The sequence below is a fragment of the Engraulis encrasicolus genome, chromosome 19 (genome assembly GCF_034702125.1).
Source record: "Engraulis encrasicolus isolate BLACKSEA-1 chromosome 19, IST_EnEncr_1.0, whole genome shotgun sequence".
Classification (NCBI taxonomy): Eukaryota; Metazoa; Chordata; class Actinopteri; order Clupeiformes; family Engraulidae; genus Engraulis; species Engraulis encrasicolus.
Window position 1 is genome coordinate 3,670,016 of NC_085875.1, and position 12,500 is coordinate 3,682,515.

General features: G+C 42.1%; 1 protein-coding gene across 1 annotated transcript in view; it reads left to right on the top strand.

The window, feature by feature from the left end:
- Positions 1-12,500, top strand: part of plcb2 (phospholipase C, beta 2) — a 33,820-nt gene that overhangs the window by 17,164 nt on the left and 4,156 nt on the right. The window contains 13 exon segments of the mRNA XM_063184022.1: positions 846-930; positions 1,896-2,020; positions 3,250-3,401; positions 4,201-4,365; positions 4,846-4,945; positions 6,100-6,204; positions 7,933-7,994; positions 8,197-8,275; positions 8,579-9,012; positions 9,919-10,102; positions 10,793-10,976; positions 11,415-11,556; positions 12,132-12,196. Coding sequence (XP_063040092.1) covers positions 846-930; positions 1,896-2,020; positions 3,250-3,401; positions 4,201-4,365; positions 4,846-4,945; positions 6,100-6,204; positions 7,933-7,994; positions 8,197-8,275; positions 8,579-9,012; positions 9,919-10,102; positions 10,793-10,976; positions 11,415-11,556; positions 12,132-12,196 — 1,882 coding nt within the window.

Sequence of the window (12,500 nt, forward strand, 5' to 3'; positions counted from 1 at the left end):
TACAACAAGAACAGGGTAAGCCTCAGTGTACAGTTGCAACACTGACAGCATTGTCCAACACATTGTTGCGCTGAGGTTTTCTCTTTCCAGTAGAATTCGACGTAGGCCTAATGACTTTATACTTTTCTTGATTAAGTCAAAAAGGTTGTTTCAATTGAAGATGGTCTCTAGTCTATATTAGACAGATCAGAATCCAGTCCATATAAAAAGCTTGTAGTGTACACATTAGAGTAACATAGCTGTTCTCGTGGCTGCAAGCGATTACAATGACATCTTTCACGAGCTTAAGGTCAGGAGTACAGTCTTAAAGGGACACTGTGCAGGAAATGGTAAAAAAAAAAAGGTACTGCAACTATGCTGCTCATTGAAACTGGGCTGCCTATTGCCAAATTTGATCTTTACATGAAAGTTTACTAAGTAATTAACAAATATTTTCTAGTATGGTCCAAGTAGAGTCATTTTTGCAGCTAAAAATGGCTATTTTTGGAAATTCAAAATGGCGGACCATGGAGAAGATCCCCCTTTTCATGTATGAAAAGTGTAATTTTTCCAGTCGGAAGCATGACAGGCATGAAGTTTATCACCAAGGCAATGAGGTGTCCAGTCCAACCATAAAGTAATGGATTATTATCCAGTCTGTGCTTCACCTGTCCACATAGTTTCATGGAAATCAGGGCAAGGGCTTTTGCATAATATATCTAGAAGACAAATGAGCCAGACACCTAACCAGTAAACAAATGGACTTGACTGTCAAACGACCTTTAGTAATGGGCATTATCATGTGTCAAATGTATTTCCATTACATTTCTATGAATAATTGGTATTTTCTTTTTTTTTCTGTTCAGGGAAGAACAAGAGCTACTCCATCTCTTCATTTGTGGAAACCAAAGGAGAAAGTTTTATTGCAAAATCAGCTGTGGAGTGGGTAGAGTATCCTTTAACCCAGTGTTTCTCAACCCTGGGGAGGAGCAGAGCCATCACAGGGGGGGCGTGTGACATCTGATTTTGGGTTTTTTTCCTCCAAGGAAATTATTTCCTGTCTTTCCAATAACCAATATATTTTAAGCCCTCACCAATGTTATATAAATTTGTCATAAATTTGAATAGCATAGGAAATGAACACACGTCCCCCAAGCAGCGATCGTAAAATCAGTCTGTGCGAGTACTGCTGTTGCTTGGGGGGGGGCTCGGAACCATCCAGACCCTCCGAAGGGGGGAATGATGAGAAAAGTTTGAGAACCACTGCTTTAACCCATTTTAGCCTAAGCCCTTTTTGGGAAAAGGTGCCCTCTCCCTATTAAAACCTAAATACCTCAGCCTCTGAAGCACATACAAACATGAAATAATGTGCATTTAAAAGCTAGAACCTTCATTTTGCACTAGAATGTGTTCATTCAGCTGTAACATACCCACATTTGTAATGAAACAGCTCAAATGTCAAAAACCTGAATGCAGCGTATATGTCGCTCCAGGACACAATGGGTTAAAGAAGCTGTCTCCTTCTATGTGCAGTCCCCTCAGTCATTTGACTTCCTTTAAAATGAACATTTCAATACTTTTGATATTGGATATAGTCCTTAGCAACAGTATCTCTGCTATAGTGCTGTACAAAAAATGCAGTAAAAAAAACAGACAATAATGACCACACGCGCATGAAGTCAGCTTTAGGCCCAGTTGAAAAACTATTGAAAATAACCACACCAACATCCACAGCGAATAATAATTAAAAGGACGCTGTAAGAAGACAAAATGATGTGTTAAACACAACATGTTTTAAAACCTTTAAGACAGAGAAAATTACAATATTGTAAATGTATTATTCTGTTTTCAGGCACTTGTTATATTGTAGGCTACTCTTTGATGCACTGGCTTTGTTCCTAAGTGTAGTTGTGCAGATATAACAAGCGTCAGATGAGTAGGATCTATCCTAAAGGCACCAGGATGGACTCTTCCAATTACAGCCCCCAGCCGTTCTGGAACGCAGGCTGCCAGATGGTGGCGCTAAACTACCAGACAATGGGTATTCAATGCCTTCATCATCTTTCATCTTTATTCTTCACATGTTTGTGTGTAAAGGTGTATATTTCGTGTCTTTATTTATGTGAAGTCTACTACTGCAAAAATCACATCGGCCTTTTAACCCTGAAAGACATGACCCATGTTATAAATTAGCTGTTACCAGAATGGCAATAACCAAGTCGTAATGTATTACTAAAGGCCCTGTCTACTGTCATAGTGGTGTGGTACTATGGCAGTAATCTATTACTAAAGGCCCTGTCTACTGTCATAGTGGTGTGGTACTATGGCAGTAATGTATTACTAAAGGCCCTGTCTACTGTCATAGTGGTGTGGTACTATGGCAGTAATGTATTACTAAAGGCCCTGTCTACTGTCATAGTGGTGTGGTACTATGGCAGATACGGTTTTTTTTTTCAATGGTTATTACAGCATTCCTCTGGTGGAATGGCATGCCTTAAAGGGACACTGTGGGAGATTTTTAGTTGTTTATTTCCAGAATTCATGCTGCCCATTCACCAATGTTACCTTTTTCATGAATACTTACCACCACCATCAAATTCGAAGTATTCATTATGACTGGAAAAATTGCACTTTTCATACATGAAAAGGGGGATCTTCTCCATGGTCCGCCATTTTGAATTTCCAAAAATCCCCATTTTTAGCTGCAAAAAATGACTGTACTTGAACCATACTAGAAAATATCTGTTTATTACTTGGTAAACTTTCATGTAAAGATCAAATTTGGCAATAGGCAGCCCAGTTTCAATGAGCAGCATAGTTGCAGTACCTTTTTTGACCATTTCCTGCACAGTGTCCCTTTAAGGGGCTACAGACAAATGTATGCTTGCTTTTAGATCAACCAATACTGTTTTCTGAAACACTGAGTAGCTTCTTCGAGACCTGAACTTGAACATTCTGCAAAGAAATGAAAGTCACACACACACAAAGCTTTATTGGTGATTTTCTCAGTTTTCCTCTGAGAGATGTGGTGATGACACTTCATCAACTTTTGCTCTTGGTCAAAATGTGCTCTTGGTAATCAGCCCATCGAGGTACATGAACAGTGGAGAGAGAGAGAGAGAGAGAAAAAGAGAGAGAGAGAGAGAGAGAGAGAGAGAGAAAGAGAGAGAGAGAAAATGTTATTTGGTTAATTAGCATTAGGTGTCACTGTACCAAAGTAAAAGCGTCCTCTCAGGCCTAACTCTTTACCCATTGCTTTTCCTTCTTCAGATTTTCCCATGCAGCTCAACATGAGCCTGTTTGAGTACAATGGGCGAACTGGCTTCCTGCTAAAGCATGATTTGCTGCGGAGGAATGACAAGACCTTTGACCCCCACAGTGATAGGCTGGACACCATCGTAGCCAACACACTCAGCATCAAAGTGAGTGGAGCATTTCTATACATCGTTTTTTTTGTTTTGTTTATAAACACGGAGTTGTGAGGAGGGGCAAGACTCTGGCAGCTAACGACGTGGGCTAATTTTTTGACCGACAGCGGTTTCCAACAATCAGAGGTTGAGGTCGCGCAGCCAGGGGGAAAACTAACATTTAGAACCAATGTATAACATGGCAGCTCTTCTTCACACCCACGCAGAGCTCTAAAAGAAAAGATCAACTTAGATATTTTTGCAACTTTCATCCATTAGCGCAGGGGTGTCAAACTCAAATTAACTGAGGGTCAACTCAGTGCACTTAATAATTACACATAATTCAATTTCACACTCACTCTTTTAAATCATATATCAGTAGCTCAAGCATACACATGCCTGTCATACACAAAATTTCATGTTCACGGTTATATACATGCCAACTGTAATACACATTTGAAATGATCTTGCGGGCCAAATGAAATGACTCCATGGGCAAGATTTGGCACCTGGACATGAGTTTGACATCCCTACAGTAGTGAGTGTGTGTTTGGCTAGTAAGATTAACATTTACTAGCCATTTTCGCTGGTGGTGAAGAAAAATAATTTCTGGCCCTGCATGCACGCACACACACAGTCCTCTACTTGACATGAAACTTGATACAGCATATATTGAAGATGTATATGTCCTTAATGTCCTTCAGGATTAAAATACCCACTCTGTTAAACTACCTACTCCATTGTATGCTAAAAAGCAAGTGTAGTATTCTTTTTTAAAGTGTTTTTAAAGTGTTTTATTGTTCTTACTTTACAGATCTACTCAGGCCAGTTCCTGTCTGACAAGAGTGTGAAGACTGGGGTCGAAGTTGAGATTGTTGGATTGCCAGGAGACCAGAAAAAAAAGTATCGCACCAAGTGGTCAACCACTCCCAACTCAATCAACCCAATTTGGACTGACGAACCCTTTGTCTTTGAGAAGGTAAAAACAGAATTTGCAACAAAGCTTTCGAAATGCTTGGTCAGAATGCTGAATTAGTTGTAGGTCAGTTCTATGTGGAACATTTTAAAAAGAAAATAAAAACTTAATGATGACCACACATTTGGATCCATAATTAAAATAAAAACACAGCTGAGGTTGGTTCACTTTTGACACAGACATTCCATTTTATTTTAACATTTTACACAGAGAAACGTAATCTCATGGAAGTTTGTTAACTAAATGCACGCTGACTGAGTGGATCTCTCTTATCTGCTGTTCCCCTTTCTAATCTGCTGTTCCCCTGTTTTTCTTTCATACCCCCCCTCCCCAGTTTTGTGTCTTTTGTTTGTGTTGTTGTGTGAGCACACCAAGCAACATTTCTAACAACTGTATTTTTATACTGTTGATATGGCTAAATAAACTTGAAACTTGAAACTTGAAACTTGAAACCTTGAGATGTGTTTTTTGGCCACGTAATAGATCCTGTTCCCTGAGATGGCATCTTTGAGAGTCGTAGCGTATGAGGAGGGAGGGAAGTTCCTGGGACACCGCATCATCCCTGTAGATGCCATCCAATCAGGTGATTCAAGATTCAAGAGTTTATTGTCATTTGCTACGTTTACATGATGGTTTTCATTCCAGATTAACTCACTTTCATTCTGAATAAAGCTTAATTCCACTTTGAAAGTGTCATGTAAACGCTTCTTAATTCAGAATTAAATTAAAGATCAAAGTAAATTCAACTGAACTATTTAATTCTGAATTATTAATTCGGAATTAAAACCTTCATTTAAATGTAGCAAGTGTCACAAAGACAACAAAATTGTGTTTGCAGTACAACACTCAGTAGTAGAAGTAGCAGCAGGTTTCCAAGTAAAGTGGATAAGAGGTAAAAGTGACATCAGTGCTTGACTCCTCCAACCCCTGCCCTACCCCATCCCACTTAATGTGCAACAATGATTATGACATGCCAAAATGCTTGCTACCACCCCCCCGCACACGCACACACACACACACACACACACACACACACACACACACACACACACACACACACACACACACACACACACACACACACACACACACACACACACACACACACACCCCAGGCCCGTAGCCAGCATTGTGGTGGGGGGATCTTTTCCCCCCGAAAGTGGACTTTATTTGGGTCCCGGCTCCAATGTTTCCCAAATACACGAGCACACTAAAAATATTTTAATTTAGACATACTTTATTCATTATAAGTTTGTCGCAAATCTGTTGTTGCTGTCCTTAATTGTTTGTCTGTTGCTCCCCACTCTTAACATACAGTAAATGGACATGAATTGCTTCAAATGAGCTATCTCCCCACAGTGTCGGCCCAGTGTTGGCTCAGTTACTGCTATCTGACAGTTGTTGTCTATGAAATGGCCTTCCAGTCAAAGTGGGATGCAACGTAGTTGGGGGGTTCGAGTGGGGGTGGGGGATGGGAAGGGGGGTTCAAACGAACCCCTCGAACCCCCCCTGGCTACGGGCCTGCACACACACACACACACACACACATCTTCCAAAGGATAAATAAATAAACAGCTATCCTCACTGTAATAAGTAGCCCTAATAAATAACCCAATGTGAATGTTAGGGCAGTAGTATCTCTCAACAGGTGTGTTTGTTTATCAGGTGTTAAAAAAACAGCGGACCTAAGTGAGCTAGCCTGCAGTGCTGAGACAGGTGTTGCTTTTGCTTTCACAGGTTTTCACCACATTTGTTTAAAGAGCGAGAGCAACCTGCCCCTCACCCTCCCTTCCCTGTTTGTCTTCATCGAGGTGAAGGACTACATCCCCGCAGCCTTCGCCGGTAACGCCTCGTCTCCTCTCACTTTATGGAAATGGAGTGAAATAATATGCAAACTGTCAATGATTAGAAAGTTGTGTGTGTGTGCAACTCAGTGGGAGGAGTCTCAGGTAGCCTAGCTAGCAGGGCTGCTGCTAAGGGTTTGGAGGCTCTGGATGCATCCCAATATGTGACCTTGCCTCCTCCACTTGTGCTTGTCTCCTCGTCCCGCCTCCTGGCCCCTCCTCCGTGGAGAAAACAATAAAGTTTCCCAGCTGTCAGCCTCGCCACAACAACTTTTGAGGGACTGTTTTTCATTCACCATCCCAATTGCAAATGAGAAAATGACTCTATAATTGAGAAAATGACTCTATAATTGAGCTTTTGCAAGATATTGAAATATAATGCTGTTGTCTGTGATGTCATCATGACGAGAAGCAAGTGGAGGAGGCAAGTGGAGGAGGCAAGGTCACATATTAAAATGCACTCCCTAAGCATAGCTGGTCAGGAGGGCCCCCCGCATAATTAAATAATAATACTAGTAATGTGTTTTTTAGTCAATCACAATTTAGAAGGCCCCAATTTTGGGGGCAAAGTGGTTGAGGCCCTAAGTGCTCTGCTTACCCTGCTTACGCCTAGCGGCGGCCTTACTAGCGAGTCAGACTGAAATGTGAGAAGTGTAGTCTGGAATCACTCGGTTCAGGTAGCTTAGGGCTGTGAGTGGGTCCAAATCACATTGCTTATGGGCAGTCATGGGTAAGCGGTTAGGGCAGGGGTCCCCAAACTAAGGCCCGGGGGCCGGATGCGGCCCGCCACGCCCCTTTGGCCGGCCCTCCTCTCTCTTTACCTCACCATTTGAACCGGCCCAATCATAAAATGTTAATCACCATATTTTTCTAACCTTTCCTTGATATTTTTACATGGTTATTAGATATTAAAAGGAATAGAAAGAAATTGAAAAACATGTTAAGTACTCACTTCTTTTACAAATCACTTGTAATGATGAACTATTTTGTGCTGGAAATTATGGCTATAACAGGCAGTGGTCTAGTATAGAGTCCACATGATTGATCCCGGCCCCCAATCACAGTCAGGAACGATAATGTGGCCCCGAGAGAAAAAAGTTTGGGGACCCCTGGGTTAGAGTATCAGACTTGAAGCCCAAAAGTTGCCGGTTCGACTCCCGATCTGCCAGGTTGGTGGGGGGAGTGATTAACCAGTGCTCTCTCCCCCATCCTCCTCCATGACTGAACATGATACCGTTCCGCTGCACCGCACACTTTAGGGTGGAATTTAATTGGGGGCTGCCCCCTTCCACAGGTTAGGCATAAATGCAATTTCGTAGTGTGCAGGGGGTTTTGCATTTGATATGCATTGCACAGCCTAGTTGTACCAAAGTTTTCAATGTTAAAACCCATGGACTTGGATTCTTTTTTCAAGTGTCTTGTGAATGGGCAGCATTCACAGAACATGCGTGCTGTTTGATTCCAATCTGTCAACAAGTCATCTACATAAATGAATGTGGACAGAGTGAATTCATTTGCTGTCTGGAAGTTGTATAGATAGCTCTTCAATAAATGAGCCTAATAGAACTTAGTAACTCTAGCAGTATTTGAGATGGAGACCCTGATTATTATCTAAGCATCTAGGGAAAATGTTAACAAAAGTGTGACATGAAAATATAATGCACATTACAGTTATTCCATGTTACCATAGTAATCTTGTCCACCCCTCCCCCACCCCCTCCCACAGATTTCACAGACGCTCTGTTCAACCCTGTCAAGAAATCAGACAAACCAGCTAAGACCCAGGAGGTACAGTAGGCCTTAATAGACTTTACTTTCAAATGTATTCGGTGGCTTACTGTCTTCACATGTGTCATTTCACTACAAATAATATGTATGTGACAAATAAAAGAACTTGAAGTTGAAGGTCAGTGTAATAGCAGTTCATCTTGCAAACTCAATGTAAAGTGTTACCATTAAATATAATGTATTTATTTTTCTTCCTGTCCAGCCGTCTGTATATCTGAGCCCCTATGAGCTGCCAATCAGTAGCTCTCCAACGGCTGCAGTGGACAAGACTCCACCTACAGGTAACAAGAAAACATGTTTTCATGCTGATCTACACTACGTATATAACAATTATATTCATGAAACACCATTTGCGTGGGCAAGTAAACACAAGCGCTAAATACACTATTTTTTTATTTATTAACTATGATGCAATACAATGCACTGTACACCAATAATGTACAGTGAGTGTTTTTGGTTTAAAACATCCATGCACCAGAAGACCGAATTGCAAAAAATACAGTCTTGTCATGTAAAACATTGTTTTGCTCTAATAATATAGTGCGTTTGAAAGCAAAATCACAATAAATTGTGCTTTTCATCAGATGTGAAGGTCAGTGAAGATCCAGAAGCAGCTGCTATACTTCCGCCACCACCAGAGGAACCTGCTGTTCTTGATACTGCTGACTCCAGCCCTGCCATTGAGGACAAAGCCCCTCCTCCTCCACCTCCCTCCGATGCCTCTGCAGAGGAGAATCCTTCTTCTCCTCCTCCACCGCCCTCCGATGCCTCTGCAGAGGAGAATCCTCCTCCTCCACCTCCTTCTGATGCTCCTGCTGAAGAGAATCCTCCTCCTCCACCTCCTTCTGATGCTCCTGCTGAAGAGAGTCCCCCTTCTCCACCTCCTTCTGATGCTCCTGCTGAAGAGAGTCCCCCTTCTCCTCCTCCCAACGTGGCGGCAGAGGACAACCCCCCTTCTCCTCCTCCCAACGTGGCGGCAGAGGACAACGCCCCTTCTCCTCCCAACGTGGCTGCAGAGGTAGACACTCCTCCTCTTGTCTTTTAATCTCATCTGGGCCTTATTGATTTGTTTATTTATCTATTGTTTTAACCCACCTCTTTTACCCTTATGTATTGACATTCCTGTGTGATCTATCGAGCAACCTGCGATAGTTCTGGCAGACCACGTAGTCAATGCGCCCTTTCGCCTATTGGCTGACGCCAACCCAAACCATGCAGCGTTCCACGAATCAGCTGCGCTTTGGTTAATTAGCTGCTGCTCGCAATTGGATGCTGTCCTTTGGCGCGCAATTTAAACTACCGAATTTGTTTTCCTGTCATTGCTTTTTGCTGTTTGTTTTGTACCCACCACCTCCCCTGCTCCACCAGACTAATCATTGCCAAACAATGTCATACAATGTCATTGCCAAACATTGTCATTGTTGCTTGCTCTGTTCTAGGGGGTATGTTGCCTTTCCAGCTAAATGGAAGGCACTCCACCTGAGGATGCTGCTGTTCCCTGTCTTGGCTTCCATGGAGCTCATGGAGAAGCCGGGGAACTTCCTCCGAACAGAGCCATACCGCCAAACACAAATGTCTGCATCCAGAAATAAAGCTTCCGAAATGCATCTCTGTTTCCCGTCTTATTTTTGACTAGAGTGGTTCTGACAGAACTGTTATTTCATGAGTTTATTTAGATAGGCTTATCTATTTTTATTGATATTGACTTCAGTGTATTTTCCAGCTACACCGTATCCACTATTGCTTGTGCTTTTGTTTTTGTGTGTTCTATGGGTGTCTCCAAGTCCTCTGTCTGTGTTGTTTCATGTTGTTTCAAGTCTTTTTTACTTAGGCCTTCCTGTTAGCACTTCCTGTTAGCACTTTGGTCACTTTGGCAGCTGCTTTTGTTGTGTTAAATCTTTGACTTGACTTGACTCTTGAGGAGCCGGGTACCGCTGGCAGCGACTCTGAGGCTGGGATGGTTCCAGTTCCAGAAGGAGGGCCTCGTATCGCCACGGAGACAAGCGATGTATCTGCTGAGCCTTTAGTCTTGGAGGCTTCTTCTGCTGTGGAGCCCGTTTCCAAGGAGACTGAGCAGGATAAGGATGCCGTGCCTAGCACGGGGGATGGTGAGGCTGCTTCTGACAACTCTTTGTCCTCCACTGACCCAACAGGTGGAAATTCTACAGTAGTGTCTACTTATCCATTGTAGATCATAGAATGAAGACATGATTTGCCTTTAGCGCACTGTAGTGTAAGTCCCACAGGACATCATCTCGTGTTATTTATGACATTACTCTACCTCTAACCCTAAGGTAGACTGCAAGTACATAATATGAGGCCTACATAGTTTTGTTATTACACTGTGGCCTACTTAATGAATGTCACGGGAAGGGACAGTAAAATAAAGTCTCGCCTAGGAGTGGGTAATATGACAAAAATGTCATATCATGATCTTTTTAATATAAAATCTTGATTCAGATTTTTTATCACGATCTTTCATCGAACAAAACGACAAAAAACAGGTATTTTATATACTTGCAATGTGTAATTGGCAATTAATTAAATGTAAACACACTGATGACACTCTCATCAAGTGCAAAACTGGAATACTGTACTGTAAAGAATAAAAGAGAAGACAACAACAAGAAGTAAGTAGACATCACTCTGATACTGATAGTAAACATCCTCATTGCAAGACGATCTATACGATTTCTCCACTTTGGCAGATTCGAGACGATCTTGTACTCAATTTCACGAGGCACAATTTACAGTAATATCGTCTCACCTAATATTATTTTGTTTTTGTTTTCCTGCAGAGCCGACCACTGTGTCTGCCGAGGAGCTGATCCAACACAAGAGCTTCCTGAAGGTCAGCAAGAAGCAGGAGAAGGAGCTGAAGGACCTGGAGAAGAAGTTCCAGAAGAAAGACGAGGAGCTCACTCACCGATACAGTGATCAGTTTAAATGCCTCAAGAAGAAGACATCACTGAAGAAGAAAGAGTAAAAAACTATTAAATCTATTAATTCTGAAAGTGCTTTGAAACACTGCAAGCCAGTTAAACTTCAAATAGCAAGTTGCCCTGCTGCCTTAAGTTTGTAAATGAACTCAGCTTCAGACTTTGATTTCTGGGTTGACACAAATATAAGCCTCAAGTTGAGTTAACTTACCAAGGCAGCAGGGTAACTGTCTTCTTTAAGTTTACCTGGCTTGCAGTGTTTTACAGTGTACAACTTACCTTTTATCTGCTACTGCAGCAGATGGATAAATGAGGGTAACCCTTCCCCCACATTGCTTCAGGGACTGTAACCAATACCCTGAAAAATAATAACTGTAAGTCGCTTTGGATAAAAGCGTCAGCTAAGTGTTGTGATGTCATGTAGGCTACTATATTTAAATGTCACGTCTAAGTCTTGTCTCTGACGGTGCACCTCCTGCAGGGCAGGAGGTGAGACTGCGGGAGGTGGGCCTCCCAAGGAGCAGGTGCAGCAGGTGAAGGAGAAGATGCGTCTGGAGCTCAGGGCCCAGTGGACGGAGCAGATCCACCTCCTCAGGAAGAAGAAGGAGCAGCACGCCACAGAGGTACAGCACTGCACATCTCAAAGAGAGGAAATCAAATAAATCAAGAAGCAACGTTGACGCAGCTTTAGCAGCACATAATCTATTCGGCTTGTGTTGATAATAATAAACTCCTGGACTATTTCCAAACTTCCAAATGCTTCGTTTTTGTGAGTAGCGACCATATTTGTACTACTGCAGAAGTTTGGTGTCATAACATGTGATTTTTGTGGGGTAAGTTTGGAGATACTGTGAATGCCCAATAGCGCTTTTGCCAAGCTATTCGGAATAGCCATATATAACTTGGTAACTCTGCTAATGTTCGCCCAAGCCAGAAAACACTTCAGATGGACTATTGGATGGATGTCACGGTTCAAATGGCATAAGGGTGAATCTACTCCGAATCATCGCTTTAACATTTGTTGGTAATGGTTTGTTTTATTAGTAATTGAAGCAGAGCGATGGGGCTACTCATGACTAAGTTTTGTATATGGCTGTCGCATCCATTCACATAACCCTTGTTTTGTTGTGTTGTTGGTTAAAGTGAGACATTGACAAGATGGTGTGAATTAATGTATCCTTTTTCCCCAATGGGATAGAGTCTGACCAAACTGCTGGAGATGGCCACTGAGAGACACAATACTGAAATCAAAGCTCTGCATAGGTGAGGCGCACACACACACACACACACACACACACACACACACACACACACACACACACACACACACACACACACACACACACACACACACACACACACACACACACACACACACACATGTAAATACACTGTTCTTAATGGGTACCTACAGTACATTATCTTAAAGACCTAAGTTTAAAGATGGCTTTTGTTCGTGATATTAGATGGTTGTTGTTGTTACAACTTGTTGTAACATTTGACTCAAGAGACAACACTGTTGTCAAAAAATTGGCATCACATCATTGAGCCACATGAAATGTTTGCA